Source organism: Canis aureus, chromosome 31 (assembly GCF_053574225.1).
Source record: "Canis aureus isolate CA01 chromosome 31, VMU_Caureus_v.1.0, whole genome shotgun sequence".
Taxonomy (NCBI): Eukaryota; Metazoa; Chordata; class Mammalia; order Carnivora; family Canidae; genus Canis; species Canis aureus.
In genome coordinates, this window is record NC_135641.1 from 39,633,720 (window position 1) to 39,661,107 (window position 27,388).

The 27,388-nt window shown below is 45.4% G+C and overlaps 1 protein-coding gene and 1 long non-coding RNA gene across 3 annotated transcripts in view; one reads left to right on the forward strand and one right to left on the reverse strand.

The window, feature by feature from the left end:
* Positions 1 to 968: 968 nt before the first annotated feature.
* Positions 969 to 27,388, reverse strand: part of SLC7A14 (solute carrier family 7 member 14) — a 111,609-nt gene continuing 85,189 nt past the window's right edge. Inside the window, exons 6-8 of the mRNA XM_077880316.1 lie at positions 24,704 to 24,912; positions 21,674 to 22,551; positions 969 to 7,872 (exon numbers count right to left, since the gene is read on the reverse strand). Coding sequence (XP_077736442.1) covers positions 7,550 to 7,872; positions 21,674 to 22,551; positions 24,704 to 24,912 — 1,410 coding nt within the window. The 3' untranslated portion in view covers positions 969 to 7,549. The remainder of the gene's footprint in view (positions 7,873 to 21,673; positions 22,552 to 24,703; positions 24,913 to 27,388) is intronic.
* The window catches only part of LOC144302701 (uncharacterized), a 54,367-nt gene continuing 37,590 nt past the window's right edge, over positions 10,612 to 27,388 (forward strand). Inside the window, exons 1-2 of one of the 2 annotated variants that reach the window (XR_013369708.1) lie at positions 10,612 to 10,941; positions 23,664 to 23,855. This is a non-coding gene — a long non-coding RNA (uncharacterized LOC144302701). The remainder of the gene's footprint in view (positions 10,942 to 23,663; positions 23,856 to 27,388) is intronic. The other variant, XR_013369709.1, reaches the window with a different exon arrangement.

Below are 27,388 nucleotides of genomic sequence, written 5' to 3' on the forward strand. Positions count from 1 at the left end.
GATTGTTTATCCCACAGAGACTCAATCATCTAAAAAGAGACTAAACTGGAAGTCAACTGTGATTCTGCAGATTAATACATTTAAAGTTTGTTTTTTTCTCTCCCTGCTACTCAGGCAGGTAGACCTTTGCAAAGGAGAGCAATGCATTGTAGGAAATAAAGACATGGAGGGTTCTTTGTAGTTCATGCGGTGTGACACTATGTGACCCTGCTGTACCACTTTACCTTTTCTCCAGATGTCACTACTCTACTGTCAAAAAATGAAAATAAATGCTATCTGTGGGCAGGTAATGTTCCTTCACTTTGTCCTTAAAACGAATGGGGGCAATGAATGGGAATGCTTGTTGGTGCTGAGCGGGGAGGGTGGGGTGTGGCTGCGGGTAGGAGTTGGGACTGGGAATGGGGTCATTTGGGAGGCAGCCGGGGTGGGGGGTGGGGGTCCCAGACAGAGTCCAGCACCGTGTTAGAAGAAAATGGTCAAAGGGAGATTGGGTCACTTGCTGTTCTCCCAAGAATCCACTAAGGAAGAACTTCTGTTCTCTACATGGAAATAAAGAATTTAAAAAGGTAGGATGGCACTGACTTTCTTCAAACTTAAATTGTAATAGTCGATTAGCTGTAATTTTTAAAATATTTTTATTCCGAAAAAACGAATTTTCCACAATAATGCAATTAGTTCCAAAAAAAAAAAAATGAGCTCATTTATCTGGCTTTTCTACAAAGGATAATTGAAACATTTAAGGCATGATTCACTTATTCATCTCCATTCTAGAGTGGAAAGAAAGTATCAGACTTCAGGTACTGGTTAAGGTTAACAAAATACGGGAAAGCTCCTTTTCCTTTCCTTTTCTTTTTTTTTCTTTTGGTAGTCTTCCGTGTAACAGCTTTACATTACTATGGATATTTGACAGTAAGACACTTTGTTTCTGACTTTCTTTAGAACTCATTTTTAAATTTAAAGGCACACAATAAAGCTTTATGCATTTATTAAAATATACACATTTTGGTAAATTTAGAATTTTCCCTTAATATCTCGAGAAATCAATATATCGTCAACACCACAGTTGTTTGAAAATAAAACACACTCCAGAACATATCTACATATTATTTCTTTCTCGATGATACACTACAACACCCCATTGTACAGTGCACCAATGGGAATTAAGAACCACAAAACGAACAAACTTTTAACAAACACAGCAGTTTCATACCAAAGGAAAAAATAGCAGAGAAAGACACGATAAATTACCATCTGCAAAAAGCAAGTCGTACTTCTCAAGGACCAAACAAAAATGAAACAAGTTCGTAAAATTTACAAGCTGTATTTATAACTTTGGATACGGATTAAACAGTAACGTTTCTTTTCCACAGTGAGAAAAGCTAGAAAGTCGAGTCCTGTTGTTAGATGGTGTAACTACATTGGATGAGGACAACACCTGCTCTCTTGAAACCCGCAGCCCCTCTATCAGTCCGGACAGTTGAGGTATTTGTGCGCTATCATAGCATTAACGTAGCACGTCTTTGCTTTGGGGGAATTGATGATTTCTGCTGTAGATTCTCACATTTCGGGAGCACAAGTGAGACCAGTGGACTGACAACTGCCAATACCAGTCACAGGGAGACGGGCAGGGAGCACCCTCCTCAGCTCACTACCCAAGTGAACACAATCCTTCAAAGTCTGCCCCTTCCCGGGATGCTCACCTGACCCCCAATTCTCTGTAGCCAATGTCACCGATGTCAATGTTAAGAAAGCATCATAGAAAAAAAAAAAGAAAAAAGCTCAGAGGGGAATCCCTAATGAAAAAACATCCAGGTTGCCTCTGGATTTTTCCTGATTCTCATACAAAGCCATTTTCTCTCCTTGTTTTGCCAAAATGTACTAAATGCTCTCCTAGGGTAAGCTGTTACAGCCCCCTGCTTTCAGAAGACTTCAAGCCCAAAGCTGACCTTGTGAAAGTTCTCTATGAAGGTCAGAAGTCCATGCATGTAGAACACTGTTTAGTGGTTTCTAACACTATTTTAGTTGATACTGCAGAGTAAATGTTCACCTTTGATGGGCTTCAGAACTTCCGCTAATCCCTTTTGGGCTTTAAGTCCTAAAAGAAAAACAAAACAAAACAAAACAACACAACATCTTCTTAGAGAGAGAATTTTGACAAGAGCAACTGCTTAGGTGTTTTCAGAGTGATGCACGGATCAGTCAAGCCGAGCAAGGAGAGGAAAACATTTTAGAAAGTGGTAGCTCCCAGAGAGGAAAAGAAATTACAATCGCTTCTCCTCTGAGGTCTTAGAGAAAAAATCGGACACAGGACTAACAGTTATGTACATGAAAGGGCCTTTCTGCTACCCATCACCACTCCAATTGAGAAACACAAAGTCCACTCTTTGATGAACAACACCCGGCCCCCTGCTTGCTGTGGGGCCTGTGGGTTGGGAGGCTGTTTCGGGGTTTGCCCGCTGTCTCATTACGCATATTGGCTCTTGCGTGGCCAGGCCGTCAGTGGTTATCAGCTGGTGCCTCTCTCTCTCTCTCTCAGGGACTTCAAAGGGCCCTTGTGGACAAATGGGTCCTCAGTGTCAGGGAGATACAAGCATGCAGAAGAAACCCAGGCTCCATGAAAATTTTGGTTAGAAACACCTTCTTTGACTAGTCTTGTCGCAAATGACGTAAGAACAGAGAGCTGTCTTGCAGCCTTAGTGGCAAACTCTGGAGAGTGTGTTCCCTTCGCCCCCTCTCCCTGCCAACATAAGAAATTAAGGCTGTCTCTGGATTGTTCTCTAACCTGAACGCTTGCAACCAAGAGGGGGCCATTAACTCTACCTGGATTCAGTGAGTTGCTCCCAGCCCTGGCTTTGGACACACTCCCTCCCTGACTTCTGACCTCTTCACTCCGAGATACAAAATTAGGTGAACTTGTGACTGACCCTCCACGGGCTTCCACGGACATGTCACCAGCGGTAAAAGCTGGGGGAGAGGGGACAGCCATTTCTTTTAGTCTTGTAGGCCGATTCTGAAAGTCCTGTAGCTTCTATTTATTATATAGAGAAAAGGTAGCCCCTTGTAGACTTCCTACAAGTGCGATGTACAGGAGGTCACGTTTATCAATACTTTTCAGGAGAATAGGGGAAAAACATTGCTTGCAAGGAGCTCGTGTTTTGTGTCCCAGTAATTGCTGGGTTTATATCTACACAAATGCACTGTTAAATTCAACGACTTTCCCCCCTATTTATCTGACAGGCTCATCACGACCATTATGTAGACAACTGATTAGCTGTCAGCTTGTTACTAAGAAGTAGAATCGGGTTCTTAACTTAATTCTATCATCTGATTCCTTTCACCGGTTCAATGTGGCCCTGAGCTCAAGCTGAGTAAAATCTGGAATTGAGATTTTGCTTTCTAGATTAGTTAGATAGAAAAAAAACTGTAAGTTTTGGTTGGTCAAGCTTACTGTTGAAAACTTTAAAGGGGCTGTGAAGAACTTGGTGGTGTCTGTCTACGTGTTAAATGACCATCCTTCTCCTAGGTTAATGATGAAGTCAGCCAGGATTCAAAAAGAAGAACCAATCATACATTGCTTAAATTTGGGTATTTTTTCCCTTTAACATATTAAATCAATTTGAAATGTGTATGAGATCTGTTAGCTCCTTACACAGATGGATGAGGCCACTGCCCCAGCTTCTGAAAGCCCAACCCTCCCTAATTCATACCCTCATCGATGCCCCAGTGTCTCCTCACCCAGGCAGAGCCAGCCAGCTTAGTTCGCCGCTCAAGTCCACCTGCGAATACACCCTCGCCACCTTCCCAGCTTTATATCTTACTCTTCCATATATCAATCATGCATCATAAGCTCCTGTCAAACTAGTTTCTTGCCTTCCCTGGAAGGAGGCATAGTACACAGTATTAGTCAGGGACAGCTGTCAGCCGTCTCCACCTGACACGTGCTGATTCTCCACTTGGCAAGCCTTCCCCCCATTCCTACATGGCAAAGTTCTGCACGTTCCACAGGGCTCAACACAAGGACTGCATTCTCTATCATTTTCCCCAACAGAAGGAAGTCTTTTCCATACTGGAAGTCCCATTGGACATGGTAACTACCTCATCTCTTACGTCCCTTCACTATGGTTTTTATTTGTATATCTTATATATCCCATTTCCCCCATGTCTTATGCCATAGCACAGGTACAGCATAGCACACTCCATGAAAAAATGTTAAATAAATGATATTTCACTTCCCTTTAATCCATCTATTCATCCATCCATCCGATCATCCGATATTTATTACGTGCCTGGCTACTATGTGCCGGGCACACGTAGCTGGCAAAGTAAGTCTGACGCTTCTATGTGGCTTTCAGTGATCTATGCCATTCTCTGGCCTCATGGGGAAAGATCTGTTCTTATCATGTGGGGGTATTTCTTCTTGTCATTACCAACATTTCCATTATTTTCCATTATTATTACTTTTCAAATTGCCCCTTCATTGAGAAATTTAGCAACACATCTCAAGATTGTGCATTTGTGCACTGAACACACTTCTAGCTTTGTCTTCTCCTATTTCTGTCTTTATTTACCCAAGCTCCTCACTTATTTTTACATTATATGGATTTTAATAGCCACTTTGAAATCATTGTGAAAGGAAGCAAAGTACCAATAAATAGAATACAATTACAAAACAATCAAGTAATTGGCTCCACACCACTAATTCACATGATGAAACCTCCCTGGAGGAGCTCTTGCAGGAGAGAAGAATTCAATAAAATGTAGGTCTTCCTTGGACTCCATTCAAGAAGGCTACGTTTCTACGGTAATTATAGGTGATCTTACTTTTAATGTGATTCCACCAATGCGGTCTTGAGGAAATTGCTAGGAAACACTAATATGATCATTCTAGTAAATGATGGTATTTGAGACTGCATTGTGAAATCTGGGACCATTTCCCAGAGGCTGGGACACGTGAACAACAACATGTCAATTTACCTTACAAGATCTTTTTCTATCATACTGAATTTTTTTTTTAAACCAAGACTGCTACGGAGATGACTAACGACAGAGAAAGAAAGAGACCAAGATTATAAAAAGAAGGAGGTAAGACTTGGGAGAAATGCCTCCAGTAAAAAAAGAGCCATTCATTGTGTCTTCACGAAACTAATACCAGCGGTGTTTACTATGTATCCTCTCTCCCCATGCTCCAGAAATTTCATACATCTGCCACCAAACTATTGTTACCTTAATACTTAACCCTTGCTAATAAAAGGGGGTTCTTTCATCCACCTTAAGACTGTGTTAGTTTACATCCATATTTCTTTTTGACTATTTTTAATGCATATAGCCTCGCCCCATCTATCTGGATATCTCAGTCTTAACACCTCATATTTAGTTTAGGCAGATTTGTTGAGTCTTGAAACTAGATCAAAACTTTGTATTCACAAAAACTACTGATAATTAGTCTACAGTTCATCCCCAGGGATATATTTCACAGGCCAGGCACTGTATCTTTAGGGCTAAGTTTAGAGAGGAGAAAACACGGCTTTGCCATGCATCACGTTAAAATGACAAAATGGCCCCAGGAAACCAGAATTCTAAACAATTAATACAGAGGAATGAAAAAGAAGCTCTAGAAAATAGAAGTTCCTTGAATTTACTGGCATTCATTGGCCATGGGTGTGATACGCAATTTGCTTCAAAGCATGTTTAAAAAATATTAGCTTCAATTGACCTTTTATTTTACTCTATGTTAAAAGCCCAGTGCATCAACCAGGAGGACTTGTCAGTCTTGGTTGTTTTATCTGCATTTGTCAGGCTCTAGTGCTTCCCATTCCCTGAACTGAGAGCCCCCGAGAACAGAACGTTACACTTTTTTTCTATTTCCAGTGCTTAGTACTTGGTTCAATCTCAATCAGTGTTCACGGAGTGAAAAAAATGGACTTTCGTCTCTTCTCCATAATCCTAAAGCCTGCCAAGATGGCATGACCTCAGCCTTTAAGAAAGAATACACTTCACAATAGTTGATGTATTTTGGAAAACTTTTGGCATAATGCTAGGTCCGGGAGAGAGAGGGCAAGAAATTTGCTATTTTGCCCCCCTTTCAGGAAACTCCCACAAAGATTGTAGCTTGATTGAAACTGTGCCTGCTGGTTCACAGGGCACATCTCAGCGCAGCCCAGGAATCCCTGGGACCCAAGAGTAGAATTTATGGGCCATGTGTTTTTTTCCTGCTGTGCCTTCTCTCATCTAGGTTATTTCCGAGAAAATTCCTTTAAGAGCCCCTCTTCTGGCCCCATTGAGACCTTACCAGGTAGGTATTTCTTTGGGCTTCGGGAAATAACAGACAAAATGCAGGTCGAAGAACAGAGCGAGCTACTCAAGGTTCAGAAGTGAAACGTGATCTCTTGGAATGCGATTACCTAAGTAGTTGAGCTTCAGCATTTTTGTTTTCTGAGGAGCCCCCACCAATCAGGGGGCGGCAGATCTCAAAAAAAAAAAAACTACACAATTTATAGTTTTGGAAATTTAAAATAGAATTTGCAATGTGATCTCAGTGGCGGGGTCACTTCACCTTGTAAAGATTTTTATCCGATTATAAAACAAACGGCCCACTTCAAGGCATATCAATGCCATGAAATCATGCTCCAACTTTGCCCCCTTTCATTATATCAGCAGGAGCTGAAAAGCTGGCAAAAGGAAAGGTGTGGCAGAGAGTTAAGTCCTGCCAATGCCCTTCTGGCCTTCACTGCAAGAGGTGAAGAATTAATTTTTTTTTTCTGGGCCTTTAAGGAGCGCTTTGATGGTGCTTCTCACCATATCGTTTGGGTCTGCAAGACTGCTTTATGGTAAGTCCGAAACCTCTGGGGAAATGGTCTCAGCATCCCTAACTTTTGCTGGGTCCTAAAGCTAGAGTTTGGAGACTGTGACAGGCTTGGTGAATGGAAAGAAGCGTGTGTCTGCTCCATGAGTTCGTCTTTGTGAGGTTTCAGGACAAAGTGTTGCTTGCTGAGGAAACGCCAAGGCCCACCTGCCCTCGACCTCTGGGAGCAGCTCTCAGTGGGGTGTGCCCGGAGGATCTTTGCCCTTGTCATCCTGGGGGCTGAGATGCGGCCTTGTGCCCACACCCACCTGCTTTGGCACATCTCCAGGAGGAGCTGTAGCCTCAGTGTGGCCCAAGAAGTTAGCCCCTTGCTTCTGGGGTCTCAGTAAGAAGCAAAAAGGTTCAACCAGCAAAGCAAAGGCCTGGGAAACATTTGCTGCTATCAGCTCTGATGGTTGCACCTAAGAGAGAATTTCTTTGTAGCCTCTTGTTTAGTTTTTTTGTTTGTTTGTTTAGGTTTTTTTTTTTTTTTAATAAGGGGATCAGTGATGGAACCCAGGTTAAACCCTTCGACAGAACTATCCAGAAGGGCAAAAGTAGCAAATGACAGGCTATGGCCGGGGACTGACTCTGGGGGAAGGCTGGACTTTTGAAATGAGAGCCAAAAATGTTTTCACCCTCTAGCCCACGGTTAAGTTACTGAAAAGAAACCACCACCGTTTCTACACGTTTCTTGTGTGGTTACTCCTACTCTGGAGAGTAATCTAACTCATCATTTGCAATCAGGGCCTCTGAGTTCTGTTTGTGTTTGCTTTTGCTCTTCGCTTTGCTACTCGTCCGGGTGTTTGCCTTAGCATCTGACATCTGTTGGTAATAGAAGCCTTTGTCTTCGGCCGGCCCGCCCCAGTTCTCCTGGCTCTCGCCTTCGGTGGCGTAGGAGAAACCCTCCTCCACCGAGAAGGGGTCATCCACGTCGTAGCGCTGGTACGTGCTCTGGTGCAGGGCCTCTTCGCGGGCGCTGATTTCCAGGGTGCTGTTCCAGATGCCGTACCCAAAATAAATGAGCATACCTGCAGGGAGGGAAAGGCACGGGCGAGTGAGCTTTGGGATCCATGGGGCTAGTGGGGAGATACTCGGTGGTGCAAGCAGAGCTGGCCGTGGATGTGTTTTCTTTGGTCTAAAGAGTGTCTTGAAGAGACTCAAATTAGGTGTCATTTAAGAATTGGGAAACCTTGCATTAAACAACCCATATCTACAGCCTCCCCTCCAGAAGCCGGGCGGTCTGACATCACTACTCCCACATTCCTACGTGACGGTTGTGGCTGGAGGTGAGCATTAGCTGCCTCTTAGATCGGGGGCTCTCTGGTCACCTCTGTCCTCACCCCCCTTGTTCACTACTGTCGTGTAGGTGCCAACTGGGAATTTGCATTTTCCACCCCGGCTTAAGTTTTTGTGAGTCACCCACAGTAGGTCCCTACCCTTCCTACAGTATTTTATTATCTCTCACCTCCAGTTAGGGACTCCATCTTTCGTTTCACCACTGAGCGGTGGGCGTATAATGCCCTATGGTTTACTTTGCCTTTTTTCATTCACCAAAGGAGTATCATATGGACTGCGGCCACTCAGAGCTGTTCACTTTCTTCTGTGGGCTCTTGGGGTGTCTGGTGCCTGCCACTACGGCCCTTAGAACATCTACTGTGTGATTAACTGCACAAGGAGATTCCATTTTATAGACTCTGCAGAAGACTGGCACTTAATGAATGCTTGTTGAGTGAATGAATGAGAACTCCTGAGGAGCATGAATTTCCAGTGCAACCTCCTTATTTGATGACATTGCAAGCAGGAGGAAGAAACTTGCTTGCCTAGTTAATATGTAGTATTAAATAAGAGCTAATGTTTCATTTCTATTATAATTTTTTTTTGAAATTACATATAAGAATAACTTGAGGGGTGCTTGGGTGGTGCAGTCGGTTAAGCATCTGACACTTGGTTTTGGCTCAGGTGGTGATCTCAGGGTCCTGAGGTTGAGCCCTGCAATCAGGCTCTGTGCTCAATGAGGAGTCTGCTTGGGATTCCTTTTTTTTTTTTTTTAGATTTTTAAAATTTTAATCATGAGATACACAGAGAGGGAGGCAGAGACACAGGCAGAGGGAGAAGCAGGCTCCATGCAGGGAGCTTGATGCGGGACTCGATCCCAGGACCCCAAGATCATGACCCGAGCTAAAGGCAAACGCTCAACTGCTGAGCCGCCCAGGTGTTCCTTCTTGAATTCTCTCTGTCTCTGCCCCTCTTGCTCATGCTCCCTCTCTCTCTGGAAATAAATAAATAAATACATAAATAAATAAGTAAATCTTAAAAAATAGTTTGAGAAATCCCATTTTCTTTATTTTTAAGGTTTTATTTATTCATGGAAGAGAGGCAGAGACATAGGCAGAGGGAGAAGCAGGCTCCCTATGGGGAGCCTGATGTAGGACTCGATCCCAGGATCCTGGGATCACAACCTGAGCCGAAGGCAGACTCTGAACCACTGAGCCGCCCAGGTGGCCCAAGAAACCCCATTTTCTATCTTGAAAAGCTCATGAAAGCTCAGGGCTTGGAATAGCTGAGAACCATAGCCTTGGGGAGTAATAGGACATGGTGATGAAGAGTGTGAGCCCTGGGTTCAAATCCTGCCCTCATCACTGTTACCTGGCTTACCCTGGACCAGTCACTTCACCTCTTTGTGTCTCTGTTTTCTCTTCATGATAGAAAGACCGTACCTATAACCTGGGATTGCCATGAGGCTGAAATGAGATCAGAGTGGTTTTCAACCCTGGCTCCGCCAGAGGGTCACCTGGGGAGGTTTTGAACTGCCCTCTCGCCCAAGCCCCAGCCCTAGAGATTCTGATTTAATCGGTCTGTAGTGTGATCAAAGCATAGGTATGTTTTAAAGCTTCACGGGTGAGTCCAATGGTCAGCCAAGACTGGGAACCCCTTAGATCAGGACCATAAAGCTCCTGAGGCCCGTACTCCGTTGTGAACACCGGCCATATTAGGGCTCGGCCACTGGATGCCACTCGATTATCCAACCCCCTTCCAGACCCCAGGCACCCTCTTTGGAGTGGCACTAGTCCGTTTCACTTTGCTAACCCTGCAGGCATCTACAGCTGTTTGCTTAGAACCGCAAGGTCAAGTTCTGCTTTCCTCTTTGGTGCTTGAGAAACCTTGCTCCTTTTGAATTTGAAGTGTGTCTTTTTAAGCTTGGATTTCTCCCTCCTTGTCTCAAATGACTTTCTCCTCACCCCCTACCCCAACCCCCAGTGAAATCAACTTTCCGGGAGCCAAAGTAAGCAGAGATTTATAGTCCTAATTGGTAATAAATCCCAGAGTTAATCATTTGCAGATGGAGCTACTCTCAAATAGCGACTTCATTTTTCTGAACACGGCTCTTTACTCCTTCTTGTTGGGGGGTGGGGAGTAGCCGTGGGGGATAGTTATTACCCTTGTGGAGGACAAGGCATCAAGTTAAGACCCCTTCTAAAAGGGCCAGTATGCTGCTTCTTGGAGAATGCCTCCATTGGAAGCATGCTTGAGACTTGAGAATAAATTTCAGGAGACTGGTTGGAGTCAATAGGCACACACCTCTTTTTGCTCATTTTTGCCTTTTTGCTCTCTTTTTCTCTTAGACGTCAAAGCAGGTGTCAAATCTTGCCTCCTATTCCTGCTTGATATCTATTATATCAATTCTTTCCATCTGATCCCCTTCTCCGACCCTCTCTAAGGAAGTCATTGTCCGACTGAACTTAATACCATTTCTTTTCCTTTTCCCTTTGCCCCTAAGTTCTCTGCTCTGACATCACACAGGTCATCATTCAAGCACCGGTTTGACATGTGTTCTGACGGACCTTTCCCTGCCCCAACCAGGTGGGGTGGGGTCAGCTAGACTGATTTATGGGAATTCTTGAAAAGCCTCATAGAATCCTAGATATGAGCTGGAAAGAGTCTATAGATCTGTTTGGGCACCTTTATTTTACAGAAAAAGGAAACAGGCTGGGAGACAGGCCAAGACAGCATTCCACATGGATAGAGAGAAGACTCTTGAATATCCGGACCTTCACACCTGCCCTCTGCAGGCTGCTTTATAGACCATTCTTATCACAGTATGTACTGAGTAAGAGGTTATGTCTACATTTGTTCTTTGGGAATTTCATGGAAATCTGCCCTGTAAATGTTTATGGGCCTTTTGATGTTTGCTCTGAACCCCCTGTCATTTTGATGGTGTGTTATTTTGTCTTCAAAAATATATTTTGGGGTGCCTGGGTGGCACAGTCGGTTGAGTGTCTGACTCGTGGTTTCAGCTCAGGTTGTGATCTCAAGGTTGTGTGACGGGGCCCCATGCCAGGCTTGGGGCTCAGTAGAGTCTGCTTGAGACTCTCTCTCTCTTTCTCTTGATCTGCCCCTCCCTACCATGCTCTCTTTCTCTCTCTCAAATAAATTAATAAAATATTTCAAATATGAGTGCTCTCAACCAACAAGTGACCGTGGGCATGCAGCCTGATAGAATGAATGGTCAGCCTGGACAAAGTCACTTACCCTGGCTTACCTTGTTGCTGGCACTTAAGTAAGCTCAAGAAAGTGGTCTAAGGCACCAGGGATTGGAGAAAAGGCAAAATAGAGGGGGACAAAGAAACAGAGGGGAACAAATGAAGTGAGGGAGGGAGGGTAGAAGGGAGGTAGAGAGAGAGAAGAGGAGCATGTACTACCATCTGTCACGCATAAACAAAGGCTTTGTGTCGGAGGAGTAAACAGAGCTGCTAAAAGCCTCCTGTGTAGAAGCAGGGTGTTTTGTTTCTGCTCCTTTTTCCAGTTGGCTTAGAAAACTAAGCATGAGGTAGTTTCTGAAAAGTCTGCTGGGATTCTGGGAATTCTGAATCATCTAAACTGAACTTCACACAACACTTCTGGGTGCTGAGGTCCTCATGATGCATTATTTATGTTGTACCTTTCTCCCAGGGGGTTCAAATGTTATACATATGTTATCTTGTTTAGATTCCTTCTAGCCTGTTTGGGAATGTCTGTGAGTGTGAGTGTCAGTGTGAGTGTGAGTGAGAGAGTGTATGTGGCCGGGCGGGGGTTGGGGGGTGGGCGGCGGGTGGTAGGGAATGGGAAGGTTATGATTATGTGCATCTCACAGACAGGATACTGGGGCATAGGACAAAATAAGAGATTTTCCACAGCAACACTGTTAGTGGTCATGCTGTGAATCCTTCAGGGGCTCTCCGTGTCCTGACCCAGAGTGCCTCTGTTATTTCTCTCACCTACCAAGGGTTGGCCATGAGGTATAGACTGATTGAAACACTTTTTGCTTAGCTTTTTAGTTTGAAGAATTGCAAACATATACCAAAGCAGAGATAATAGTATAAAGAACCTCATGTACTTGGCACTAGCTCCCTCCTGACACCCACCTCCTTGCGCCCTTCTCTTCAGATTATTTTGAAACAAATCCCTTCCTTCCTATGCTTCACCTGTAAATGATTAACTATGTATCTTTAAAACAGACTTCTTGAAAAAACCTGGTATCATAATCAATCACATCTAAAAACTAATAATAATTCCTTAATATCATCTGATATCCAGAAGTATTAAAATCTCCCTGAGTTACTAAGCTGGTTGGGAAAAACTCTTCACCTTATGAGGCTAAAGACTCCGATGGTGCTATTACTGCTTGATATAGTGTTTGGGCACTGTTACTTGTCATTGGGACTGCTGTCCTATTCTTTGTAAATCTTTACAGATGGCAGAGTTTTATCTTTTGAGAGAGGATTTGCTTTCGGCATAAGCTGGAAGTCATTTGGAACCAAGCCTCAAGAATGAGATCTCATCTCATCAAGAATGAGATGCCTAATGGATGCTTGCAATTTAATCCTGCCATTCATTTAAAAACTTAGATCCATTGCTTTGTAGTTACACATTTTCTATTTTTCATAAATGAAAGGCAGGTGTGATGTTAAAACTCAGAAGGGAATTATCTTCTTTTGTTGCATCAGGGTCTTGGAGACCCTCCTGCTGGGCTGGAGTTATTTCTTTTCCGTTGACAGATCTTTGAGAGGGGAGACACTTAGGGCAGCGGCTGGTGAGCAGCAGGCACAGAAGTATATCAGTGTTTTAAAAACAGACATGGCTGTACCTGGGCACACGGGCTGGATGCCAGCCCTGCTCGTAGGTAATGGCAATGCGTCCTGCGAAAGGCCATTTACAGCCAAGGGAAATATTTGAAAGGAGACACTGGCTCTTCTTCCAGACAGAAATTCCCTGGTGGAGAATGCGCCCAAGAGAGGTTGAGGCTAGACAAGATGAAGAATTATGTCTTGGGCAATTTAATGGGCCTTCTCTTTGTGGTAGGACACTTTGTGATCGTAAAACCCTTGTAAAAAAGTCCTTTCTCATCCATCATCCCAGAGAGGTTAGGAACTGTTTAATAAATCGGTGATTAAAATGGCCCTGGAAGAGTCCACGAAACTAAAAGACAACCTACAGAATGGGAGGAGATATTTGCAAATGACCTATCAGATAAAGGGCCAGTATCCAAGATCTATAAAGGCCTTATTAAACTCAACACCCAAGAAACAAACAATCCAATCATGAAATGGGCAGAAGACATGAAGAAACATTTCTCCAACGAAGACCTATACATGGCCAACAAGCACATGAGAAAATGCTCCGCATCCCTTGTCATCAGGGAAATACAAATCAAAACCACAATGAGATCCCACCTCACACCAGTGAGAATGGGGAAAATTGACAAGACAGGAAATGACAAATGTTGGAGAGGATGTGAAGAAAGGGGGACCCTCTTGCCCTGTTGGTGGGAATGTGAACTGGTGCAGCCGCTCTGGAAAACTGTGTGGAGATTTCTCAAAGAGGTAAAAATAGATGTGCCCTACGGCCCAGCAATTGCACTGCTGGGGATTTACCCCAAAGATAAAGATGCAGTGAAATGCCGGGACACCTGCACCCCAGCAATTTCCACAATAGCCAGACTGTGGAAAGAGCCATGAGTCTTTCCATGAGGGATGGATAAAGAAGCTGTGGTCTATGCATACAATGGAATATCATTCAGCCATCAGAAAGGACAAATACTCACCATTTGGTTCTATGTGGATGGAACTGGAGGGTATTATGCTGAGTGAAATAAGTTAATCGGAGAAGGACAATCATCAAGTGGTTTCACTCATATGCGGAATATAAGAAATAATGAAAGGGATTATAGGGTAAAGGAGGGGAAGCGAGTGGGGAAAAATTAGAGAGGCAGACAAATCATGAGAGACTCCTAACTCTGGGAAACACACAAAGGGTTGAGGAAGGGGAGGGGGCTTGGGGGATGGAGTAATTTGGTGACAGGCATCCAATGGGATAAGCACTGGTGTTACACTATATGTTGGCAAATCGAACGTCAATAAAAATAAAACAAAACCGAAAAAGAAATGGCCCTGGAATTTATATCTATTGAGTCTAAACTGATGGCTGTTTCCATCTCACTCAGGCACTTCCAGGGGAGGTTGAGAAATGCCAGGCTTGCTTTCAGATGCTGGGACACCTGAGCATCAGTGGCCAAAACACTAATTTACTCTCCTTGTGTTGATCCATCTATGCAAATTAAGTAAATGATCCCAAACCTACAAGTGAGAGAGGTGGCAGGAGGGGGCAGGGGTCTCTGGGGCATATTAGGGAAAAACCTCAAACAAAAACTCAACTCTGAGAAGAGCCTGGGTGACCTGGAGATGGTAACAGCAGATTTCTAACCCCACTAGCACGAACTCTGGCTGAGGGGCTGCCGCTGGATCTCTAGAGTCCCCTGGGAGCTTCCTGTCCTCTGTGGGCAGTACCAGGCTCAGGGCCAGAGGAGGTGGGCCACCTGACCTCAGGCTGGGTGGAGCTACCTCTTCCTGGGGCTCACTTTCCAGCAGGAAGCCCTGCCTGCCGCAGATAACTGAGGCACTTTGTTATGCCCAGAGGCTTTTTTATTTTTACTACCCTAGGATCAACTTTCCAAAACAGACATTTGCCAACGCAGAGAGGAAGGCTGGATGGTAATGAGAAGGTGTCCTCCCCACCCACTTCAATCCCTACCAACTCCCACTTCACTGGTTAGTTTTTAAAATACCACCACAAGCCCTGTTGATTATAACGACAATAAGGTTTGTTTAATATGGTGTGGCCAGGAAGAGCAGGGTCAGGTAGAGTGGGGCAGTTGGGGGGCTGGTGGAGATTCTCTTCCTGGCTCTGCAACTAATCAAACATAAAGTCACATTACCCTATACCTCAGTTTCCCATCTGCAAAATGGAACCGGGGGCTCTTATTTTATTTGAGGAGTATAATGGCCATGAGCCAGAATGCAATCTTGTAAAGGAATATTTTTTAAAAAATGCAATAATCCAAGCCAGCAGTTCCACTTCTAACTCAACAGAAACCCCAGGGAAATGAGTCCATGTGTCCACCAAACAACACGTGCAGGAATGTTCATAGCAGCTCTATTTGTAATGGCTCCAGATTGGAAGCCATCAAATAGTCTGTGGGCACTAGAATGGCTACAGGCCCGTGGGCACCAGAATGGATACAGGCCTGTGGGCACCAGGATGGATACAGGCCATGGGCACTAGAGTGGATGCAGGCCCGTGGGCACCAGGATGGATACAGGCCCGTGAGCACCAGGATAGATACAGTCCCGTGGGCACCAGGATGGATACTGGTCCATGGGCACTAGCGTGGATACAGGCCCATGGGCACCAGGATGCATACAGGCCCATGGGCACCAGAATGGATACGGGCCTGTGGGCACCAGGATGGATACTGGTCCATGGGCACTAGAGTGGATGCAGGCCCGTGGGCACCAGAATGGATACAGGCCCGTGGGCACCGGGATGGATACAGGCCCGTGGGCACCGGGATGGATACAGGCCCGTGGGCACCAAAGCCGCATGTTATTATCACAGCGGAAGGCTGGCTGGCCAAGGAGAATGAACAAACTAAAACCACGAGCAACAACAAGGATGAATCTTACAAATGTAGTGTTGGGGGAAAGCCGCCCAGGGCTCACTGTGTTATGACCCTAAGTGGGTTCTAGGTGCACCGTGGGCACCTACTCCAGGGCCTTTCGTCCCTGCCATGCCCCGCCCCCCGTCCCTTCCTTCTGTGGTCTCAAAGGAGAGCCAACACTGCAGCTGCTGCCTGCGTAGACGCATAGACCGGGGGATCAATCCCAGGCCCTCTTCCCCACACATACCCCGTCCAGGACCGCCCCTCTGCCCGCAGGCAGCCTCGACTGTCAGCGGGATCCTCTCCACACTCCCTCCTTGGAGTCGCACTGGCCCTGCTGCCATCCTCATCCTGGCCTTCATGATTTTTTTTTTTTTTTTTTGCCCTTTTTAGCATGGTTTAGTTCATGAAGTTGCCAACTGTTTTCTCCTCTGTCTACAGGAGAGTTTCAAGCTTGTTTATGGGACGTATGCTAAGGAATCAATTTATCTTGATGCCCTCACTGCCTCCAGTTCATGGTCCCCTTCCTCCTCTCCTCTCCCCTTCATGACAAGAGCTGCTTTGAGTCCATTCCCCAAAGGATTTTCAAATAGTGGCTCAGGTAAAGACCATAGGTGTGTCTTCTCTTTGTAAGTTATGTTTTAGTACAGGGTTTATGGAGTTTGTGGCCACATCACTGTCTGTTCTAAGTCTTTAGATAAGAATGTGTTTTCTCAGAGGGGCTGAAAAGATTCCAGGTGAGAACTTGGCAGCTCTTGGGGGGCGGGGGCCCACAAGCTGGTCGACCAGATGATTACTTTATAATGAAGTCCCACAACAGTCCTGAAGCTGGTCGACCAGATGACTACCTTATAATGAAGTCCCACAACAGTCCTGAGGTCCACAACAGTAGACCTGGAGAGTGCCACCGAATAGCGTCATCACTGGTCACTGCTAGTTTCAGGCTCCCTGAGACTCTGTCCAACCCCCTGATGTGTTCTTTTACAAACTCACCTCATCTAAGAGAAAAGGGAAAAACCAAGGCTGCTCTGTGCTCATTTTGTTCGGATTATCAAACGTTTGCTATGTGTGTTATTCTCTGAAGGAAAAGAAACAGGCTCTGAGTAATCTTGTTGGGACTTGTGCCTTATTTTACTCCATGAGTCGTGCTCATCTGAAGGTCAAAAGCTTAGCAAAAACATTGTTAGAAAAATGCTGTAATTAAGATTCATTTCAAGAAGCCTGGGTAAAAAGAAGTGCCTAAGAAGATTATCGAGTTATGACTCAGCCTAACCACGTAAATCTTCTTTTTAAAAAGTAGCTGATGTTTCATAAGAAGCTCCATTTAAAAATATCTCCACTGCTCTCCCCAGGAAAGTTATACTATGAATAGAGAAATTAAGAAGAAAAATCAGACATTTTGGAGACTCAGAAGGTTAGAGGTGGGATATTAGATCTTTGAAAATTAGATCTCTATTAGATCTATTAGATCTTTGAAAATTTTATAGGCCAATTTGGGGTTGTGGGATAGATGTATTTTACACACGTAAAAATTTGCTTTTGAAAAACAGGGAGTTTTTGTAATTAAATTATCTGCCCTGCTTACTAATGATCTTCTTATTTTTCTCTCTAGGTCCGTGGTTCTCACATTTAAGCATGCATCAGAATAATCTGTAGGGTTTGCTAAAACCCAAATTGCTCTCAGAGATTCTGACTTGTTAGGTCTGGGGCAGAAAATCACATTTCTAACTAGTCCCCATGTAATATTGATGCTGCCGGCCTGGGACCACTCTTTGAGAACCCTGTTCTAGATCATTGTAAACCTGACTGCACATTAAAATTACCTGGAGAGGTCTAAAAAGATACCCAGTTCTTGGCCACACCAGGCCAACTTAATAAAGAAATCTCTGAGGAGGGGATCCTGGGCCTAGGATAGTGCAGTGGCAGTCGGGTGATTCTGCTGTGTAGTCAAGGTTGAGAATCTTTGTTCTAGGCAAAGCTACTCAGGTGCCAGGCTTCAAAGACCATGATGCTAGAGCAGTTAGTGGCTAGCAGCTGGGTGCTTGCTGAGCTGCAAGCTCCTGTGCTCTCTGTCTGGCCAGCCCCAGGCTGCAGGGTGACATCCTCCCATGTCGGGGAGTATCCGTTTCTGGAACGAGTTTGAAGTTTATGCTATCAGCAAGATTACAAAAGGCTCTCTGGGAGTTTTCTTCTGCTTGATAACTGGGAGGGCAGCCTGAGTCAGAACAGGTTCATGCTGTGCTATGCTTTGGCATGTGAGAGCTAGTCTCGGGGCCAATGAATCATTTTTGATTTGAAAAAGAAAGCCAGGAAAGAAATAATTCATATTACTTTCCCCAATATTTTCTTTTAAAATTCTTACAGATTTCCTTATATTTTAGAGAGAAAGAGAAAGGGGAGGGGCAGAGAGAGAAGGGGAGAGGGGGGATCCCAAGCAGGCTCCATGCTTAGCACAGAGCCTGACATGGGGCTCGACCTCACCACCCTGAGATCACGACCTGAGCCGAAATCGAGAGTCAGACGCTTAACAGTCTGAGCCACCCAGGTGCCCCTTTTCTTGTTGAAGCCCCAAACAGCACCAGATCCAGACTAGTAGAGTCATCTGCATTTTCACAGGCGAGTGGATTGAAACCCAAAGTTGCTAAGTGAACTGCCCAAGGTCCTAAGACACAGGAGTGACAGACCTGTGATTTGCACCTGGGCAGTTTGACCCCAAAGGCAAGGGTCCCTGCCACCTTCTCACTCTCGCAAAATGCCTCTGGTGCTCCAGAAATCATAGACAAGATGCAGAGTGCTGATGTAATTTGTGGGCCCCGGTACAAAATGAAACCATAGGGCCTCTTGTTAAAAAGTTGTTAAGAATTCAAGGAAGCAGCAGCCGAGCATTAGACCCAGGCGGGGCCCTGTGTGACTGCAGAGCTTGTGCCCTGTGGACCCAGCCCCGATGGTAGGCGTTAATCTGCACAAACCACAGATCCAACATTCGGATCCAGTAGGAAGGATGCTCAGGGGTGCCCTGATGGGGAGATGCGGGTTGCGGATCTGTGTGTGAACGCTGGATTTTAATAGTAGCTCTGTGAGGAGCTTCCAGTTATTCCTGTTGACCTTGAGCATGTTATTTGACCTTTCAGAGGTTCAGGTTCATCATCTGTGAAGCGCACAGAGGGAGAAGTGGGGAGGGGTACAAGATGTTGGGGTTTCTCCAGCTTAAGTTATTTCTATACCGCAGATTTACTGTGGTGGCTACACAGGGTCATGACCCCTGAACCCACACTACCTAATTTTAGTTCTACCAAACTCCAGCTGTGTGACCTCAGTGAAGTGCCTCAGTTTCCTCATCTGTAAGATGAAGGTCGTCGTGAGGATTACATACGTCAGCGTGAGGAAAGCCCTCGCATGATGGCTGGTATGTGGTAAGGGCAATATTAAGTGTTAATTATTACTATGAATCATGGCACCTGTCCTAGGACTCATGTTTTTTTCTTTAATTTGATTCACTTTTTAAATTTAAAAAATAACCATCAGATCCATGTGAGTCTATCTATCTATCTATCTATCTATCTATCTATCTATCATCTATTTTCTGGTGTATGTGAAAATATATATAATAACTATGTAATATTTTAAATTTTTTAAAAAGATTTTATTTATTTACTGGAGAGAGAGAGCAAGCACAGAGGGAGAGGGAGAAGCAGCATCCTTGCTGAGCAGGGAGCCCAACACGGAGCTTGATCCCAGGACTCTGAGATCATGACTTGAGTCAAAGGCAGATGTTTAACCGACTGAGCCACCCTGGCAGCCCACTATGTAAAATTTTTAAAAGCTCAAAAAATATTCATTCATATACTCTCTGAAATCAGCCCAAATATTACTGATGGAATGGTCACCACACTGTGGGTAACATTGTACTAGATATTGAAGGTCACTTCCAGCTTTAAGACTCTAGGAATGGGGACGCCTGGGTGGCCCAGTGGTTGAGCGTCTGCCTTCAGCTCAGGGTGTGATCCCGGGGTCCTGGGATCGAGTCCCACGTCAGGCTCCCTGCATGGAGCCTGCTTCTCCCTCTGCCTGTGTCTCTGCCTCTCTCTCTGTGTCTCTCATGAATAAATAAATAAAATCTTAAAAAAAAAAGATTCTAGGAATGAATGAATAATTGCCTGTCTTCGTGTCTATGTCTTCAATTATTTAGCAAATACATGACTGAAATATTTTTACCTTCTTCAGTCGCTTCTACCCACAGTAGAACCTTTCCATCGGTTAGCTATATGTTCCAGTGGAAAAATACTTAAATGGAGGAGAGGTTCTGAATAAATCATGTAAGTAGTTAAAACCTTGACGAATTAATGGGGTTCTCTCAAGAACTCCCCTGAACGTCTAACAAAGGCTGAGACTTAGAATTGTGAAAAATTGGGACAGGATGTTTACAAGAAGACACAGGCTGGCCTTTTGTGGGGAAGAATCTGCTGGAAGACTTAGGCACTTTCTTTTGAGCACTGTTTTTACTCCACTTTCCCCTATGTAAGTCTTATCTGATAGGCTTACAGTTTTTTGTTTTTATTTTTTAAGGTTTCATTTATTTATTTGGGAGAGAGTAAGAACAAGAGCGATAACAGAGGGACAGGGTGAAGCAGGCTCCCCACTGAGCAGCGAGCCCAACTTGGGGCTCGATCCCAGGACCCTGAGATCATGAACTTAGTCAAAGGCAGACGCTTAACTGACTAAGCCGCCCAGGGGCCCCTAGGCTTACAATTTAAATTCTACCTCCTGGAGTTCCTTTCCAGCTATTTCTTTTTTCTCATCTGAACATTAGTCATAGAGAAGTATTTATTAAGCACGCGCTGTGTTCCAGGCACCGAGGACACAGTGCTAAACACCCGTATTCCTGACCTCAGGGCTACCGATTTGTCAAGATAGTGTCTAAGGAACTTTAAAATTCGTTTTCATTTAAACATCCCTCTCACGTTATCCTGAGCACTAATCCCTAGCCATCTCATGAACATCAGCACTTATTGGGTATGAGAAACATGTAGTGTGAATATAATATAAATTGATCACAAAGGGAAATTAAAAATCTTGGGAAAGGTGCAGGACTCTTCAAAAGTGATAAAAGTGGATTTAGAAAGAGCATCTTCTGATTTACATCTGCAACTGTGAACAGTTGGGAAGCTGGCAGAGTCATATCAGTTATCAACAGAGGAAGAGAAAATCGGTAAGATGGATGGCATGATGGGTGCTTCGCAAGAGAATGATTGGAGTATCGAAGGATGAAGAAAGAATCTTGGGAAAAAATGAAAAGGTCTTGAATATTTTATAAAAGTCAATATGAAGTGGGGATGTTAAATGGTATAATTTATTTAGTCAGAAAAATTATGCCAAAAAATCCACACTTAATTCACACTTTGCTCATTTAAAAAATTAGGGCATGATTGGTATTTTAATTTTATTTTGTCAAATGTAAGAAAAATTGTGTTTTTTTCCCATAACTTTTAGTTTCTAAGCCAGAATTCCAGTCAAAGTTTTCTACTCTCACTTTTGCTGTGCTATTTTCATCCCTTTATTATGTGGATTCATTTTAAGTGGACTTTTTATGGAATTCATTATCCATAAAAAGAATGTCCAGTAATAATATTCAATGAAGTGATGGATTGATCGGCATCATTCTTCAGAACCAGTGACCAAGACTGTAACAGGCAGAAACTGGCTTTCTTGACTCTAATGCACAAAGCAAAGGTCCATAGACCGAGCCAGATTTCTCTTGCAATGGAGATGCCTAGTCCAGCTAGGAGGCAATTTTGGGATAAGCCGGTTCAAGGCCTTGAGAGGGAACTCTCAAGGCTCCAAAGGAAGTTGCTTACCCACAAAGCACCAGACTGCAAACCGGATCCATGTGATGGTGGAGAGCTTTAGCATGAGATAGATGTTCACCAGCATGGCAAAGGCAGGCACGAAGGGGAGGCAGGGGGCCATGTAGGGCAGCTTTTTGGGGTTCTCTGGCTGTTGCAGGATCACAAACACCAGGGCGCTGATCAGCAGCACCATCAGAACAACCAGGAGGATGGCCCACCAGCTCTGCTCTGAGACGTAGTCGGAACCAAAGATGATGAAGGAGCAGAAGATGAACATGAGGATGAAGAGCAGGAGCACACAGATGGTCACCGTGTGCCCTGTAGCTGCCGTGGGCCGGTCCATTTTGCCTGGAAGGCCCAGCCGGATCCTCATGGTATAGTAACGGGGCCCAATCAGCTTCTTTAACTTGATGAGATAAATGTTCTCAGATTCATCAGCTTCTATGCCTGTGGTCATGTCCACGGTGCCGTAGTTGGGATGGTTCACGTTGTAGGTTGACTTGTCTGATTTGCCTATGAGCATCTCGTTGTCTCCCAGAGATGGTAGGTTTTTGGCTCCACATGTGTTGGTGGCTGGGCCAGAAAACTCTTCCCCTTCACTCACAGGAGAACAAACTTCCTTCTCACAGTCAGCCAGGACGCCCTCCTTCTTCTTTGTGTGCTCCTGGGACAAGAACTTGACAAAACCATCAATGTCACTCTCCGGTTGGTATCGAAGGAGCAAGACGCAGACAGAAACCAAGGTGTAGGCAAGAAGTGTGCCGATGGACATCATCTCTATCAGGTCTCTCAGGCTGACTAGTAGAGAGAGCAGAGCTGCCAGGAACCCTGACACAATGCAGGCCACCACCGGCGTCTCCGTGTAGGAGCTCACGTGGGCCAGGAACCTGGAAGGAGGGGCAAGCAGAGGGTTAGCAGGGAGCTACAGATGGTGACGGACTCTCCCCTGGCTGAACTCCTCCTGGTTCTGCTCCTCCAATTTACTTCTGGGTTCCCTGCTTTCACTACTGTGGCTATTCCTACTGCAGGATTTGGTTCCTGGAATATAATTTTAAAAGAATTTACTTTAATGCCTTAGTTTTGAGGCAAACTTCTCTATTAAAGTTCCTACTTCATTATGTGATGTGAAGGGTTGATTGAATCTAGGAAGGATGTCAGAAACCTGAGTTGAAGTGCAAGCTTTGCGAGGAAGAAGTGATAGGTGGAGAATTCATATACCTGCTTGGGGTTCCCTAGATCCACATTACCCAAAGTGTGGTCAATCTATGGATCAGCAGCATCAGTATCACCTAGGAGCTTATTAGAAATATGTATTTTCAGGTTTCACCAAAGACCTATTTTATAAGAATCTCTGGGCATGGGGCCTAGCCAATTATGCTTTAGAAAACTTCCAGTGGATTTTGATTTATGCCAAGCTTGAGGAACACTGCTCTACAATGAAAAAGCAGGGGTTTTGGTTGGCAAAATAGCACAATAATTCAGAACACGTGCTCATAGATTCAGGCTAAATCCAGCCTGAATCCAATTACCCACTGGAGAAGACCAGCAGAGGTGAATGAATGGCAGATGCTTCTTAGCAGTTCCTGTGGGCCTTAAGTCAGTTCCTGCTTTCCTCCTCACTCTTCTCCTATCCTCTCTTCCATTTCTCTCTTCTTTTCCTTTCCTTTTTTTTTTTTTTAAAGAGAGAGAAAGAGGGAGCATGTGTGGGGGTGGGAGGAGGGGCACAGGGAGAGAGAGAATCTTAAGCAGGCTCCATTCCTAGCGTGGGGCCTAATGTGAGGCTTGATCCCACAACCCTGAGATCATGATCTGAGCTGGAATTGAGAGTCAGCCACTTAACCAACTGAGCCACCCAGGTCTCCTTTCCTTATTTTCGTGTTTTACACATGCTTGGGACCCCAGCATCTTTCTTCTTAGTTTTCTTTGACAATGGAAAAACCTGTTGGATGTGTGAAGTTGTCACATCTCCATGATAATCAGCTCTTCTTGATCTGTCCAGCTCCCCAAATATGGCAGCTCTGACCTGGTGATGACTTCGAGGGTATGCAGGGGAAATGAAGCAGAAGATGACAGCCGATGGCAGACAGTCCCTGACAGGATCCCCCCATACCCCTGAGAGCTCCTTGGCCTCTATGCTTTATGACTAGTTTGGCGTACCTGAAGAATGCCTTTGCTGCAGGGCCCTCATACGGTAAGCACTGGGAACCAAGAGGTGGGCCGCATTCCCTTTGTGTTCACGGGCAGATTGACCACTTCATGGCCAATGTAGGGGCTAGAAGCCCATATATTGGTGTGGGTAAAAATCTGGTCTTTAGAGTCAGACAGTCATGAGTTTAAATACTGCCCCCTACTCAGCAGCTGGGGGATTGGGGCAAGTTTTTATTTATTTTTATTTTTTATTTTTTTTTTTTACCTCTCTGAGTATTCTCATCTACTCTATTCATCTGCAAAACAGAGTCATTGTGACAACTAACTAGGATACTATATACAAAGCACCCAGGACAGTGCTCGCTTCGGCAGCACATGTACAAAGCGCCCAGGATCACAAATGTTCAATAAATGGCAGCCATTTTTGCTACGTTATTAGTCTCTGTTCAGATGGTCTTATCCTCCCTGCGACAGTAGCTTTGAATGTTTTCAGCTTCAGAGGGGCAGTGGAGAGATGGGCAGTACCAGTCCTCAATGTGAGGGGCAGGCCTAAGATGTTCCTGGGATGGGTCCTTCCTTCTGGAAGCCAGCCGGTGTGACAGTTGGACACCCACAGTCTTCACAAGGGAACACACAATGCCAAACAGGAGGGGAGGGGCCATTAGGGGAACATTTCAGTTGGTGCTAGATTGAGGGACCCAGACTCAAACCGAGGGACTCTTTCAGGGCTTGCATTCTCTTCACTCAAACTCTTTGTCAGGATATATGACAAATTCCATAGTCTCTGTGACATATACTCACATCAAGATTATAGTCAGGCTGACAGTGGGTGACATTCTCCCTGGACAGGCATGCCGGAATAGAATAAATTTCATGGAGCGTGGCCCTTACCTGAAGAGGAGCCCATCACCAGCCATGGCATAAATGACCCTTGGCATTGGGAAGAGGGAGCCCAGCAAGCTGACCGTCAGTCCTGCAACTGACCCAATGGCCACTACAAATTTTGCAGCATAGAACCCATGAGCCACAAACATCTCCATGAGTGGGGATTCCGTGTCGATGGCATTGTATGGCACCATCAAGGTTAAGATCATGCTCACCTGTTAAAACAAGAGAAAACATGGCTGGAGGTAGAGAGGACTATCAGCATGGACAGATGTCCCATAGGAGACAAAGAGACCAAGACTCTGGATTTGCCACTTGACGGCATGTGCCCTTATTTAAACCAGTCCTTTGGCCTCCAGAGCTCTTGGTCTCAGTATTTTCTCCTCACGTTAGAATGTAGTGGACTTGAGTAGATGACCCCCAACGCCTCCTCCTCTGGCCCTTTCACATCTGAGGAATAAGTATGTGGGTATTTAAGCCTCACAACAACAGAACTACATGGACAGTTCAATGAAGGGCAGATAGTACCAGGTGGAGGAAACTACAGCCAAAGGCACTGGCGCCAGGGCCTAGCAGTGACCATGAGCACCCTGCCCACATGGGCGAGACTCTCATTTCTTTTATACTTTCAGGGTCCTATACAGTCTTAACTGTATGCTCCCTTTCACCTTGAAGCCCAGAGATAGAAGATAAGTGGTCAGAGGTCCGTAGCCAGTTAACAGATGGGACCCAGATAAGACTCCTATTTCCATTTCCTCTCTGTAGCTCAGTGTCAGGAGCCAGGCAGACCAACAAACAAATTATGGCATTAGGATGGAACCCAGTTCTGCTCTGGGGTTGTAAGAGTGGCTCTGCTTAGCCAGGAATCACTTGCCTTCCAGGACTACCTTCCTTCATATGTCATAAATCTGCCATAACATCCCTTCCTCTTGTCTCTGGGCAATGAAGCTACTGGTCAAAGGCCAGGCTTTCCCTGGCCAGCAGAGGCCAATGCTGGCATCCGGAAGGGAGTTCAGACCCTGAAAAGGAGAAGGTGGTGCATTTCCAGACCACTGGGAATGCCATGGGCTGCTAGCGAGGACAGCCAGAGGGACCACCATATGTCAGCAGTTTGGCTCTTCTCCTGGTGATGGAATGGCAGCCTGCTAACCAGTACAACACCAAACAGCCCCTGAGGCATGGGCAAGGGCCAGGTGTTTTCGAAGAGAATGTTTCCCAGCAACCTCATCACTTACAACATCCCCTTTGGGAGTGGGCTGGAGGAGAGTGGGATTGATTCCTACAGCAATTTGCTTTGAGCCTACTGCTCACGTTAGATCAGGATGGGCAAAACGTGGGTAGATACATAGAAGTACTCGGTAGTCTACAAAGCACTATTCTAAGAAAGGAATTGTGATTATTAACCTTATTTTCTGTGCCGCAGGGGAGAGGTCTGTGCCGCCCCTGGGAGAGGGGGGAGTATGTGAGGGAGCAATAAGAGGGGAAATGCAGAGCAGATGGTCTCTGCTGCTCCCCTCACACCACCCCCACTCCCTACTCCCTGAACACTCTCTGCAGGGATAACCAGGGTATGGATAAGATGAAGCCACTTGCCTATGTGTGCGTAGGGGGAGGTGATAATTGGCCCACTCATGAAACAATGGTGAGAGGCAGCTGAATTCCTGTAAACAACATCCAAGGCTGCTCTTGGGTTTTCCTTTGCTGTCCAGGACAATCTTCTTTTGCAGCTTGCCTCACTGATCAAGCCAGCCACTGCTCTGGCTTTCCTAGTTGCTAAAGACGTTTCTGTTTTGTTTTAGTTTTTGGGAAGGAGGTGCTTTTCCTATGCTATGCAGCAGGGGTAGCAGAGCTGATGGGGCACATCCCCAGCTGCTGGCTCTTTCCTATTTGTGGTAACTGAAGTGAGTGGGACCCTCAGGGATTGGGGCATTTGTGTAACCACATACCTATTGGCTTGTCAGCTGGTTCTCTCCATTGCCAAGGGCAGAGGGGGGATATTGGTTGTGGTGAACTATTTCCGTGATAGAAATTCTGGGATGGGAGCTGAGAAATGACACATCCTAAGTGTGAAGAGCATCTCAGGGAGGTGATCCTGAGAAGACAAGGCTGAAGGCTTCTTTGGCAGGAAAACCTTAAAGAGAAGCTTGGAGCGGTATAAAAAGAGGGAGCGGCAGTAGAGAGAAATTGCATTTCCCCTGAGATTTAAGGGGAAGAGTGTCTCTAGAGGATGATGTACTCTCTCTCCCCACTCTGGGAGAGCCTTGCCTCTCGCTGCCGGGAAGCTCCCAGAAGACAGAAGAGCATTGAGGAGGGTGCACAGAGGTCCACAATGCCTCTGCTTGCACACCCACCCGTTACTGCCAGCCTATGATCTGAGCTCCTTGGACAGCAGCCCACTCCCTGTACACCATCCCCTGGGCAGCAGCCGACACCCAGAGCCTGTGTGTGGGGAGGAGTGGGATGGAGACTTGGAGGCCAGGGCTGAAGTGAGGGCCTGGGGCTGCTGCTCTCCAGTTTGGAGACCTGATTTTCTTCTTGTCATTGGTGGGTGGGGATAGAGGGTGTGTGGACACATGCATACAGACACTAAGATAGCACGACAAAGGGGTCGCTTCCTGACACTTCCTGTAACCCAGTCCTGGAGGTACATTTTAAGGCTAAACATGACAAGACCATCAGGATGGTCCCAAA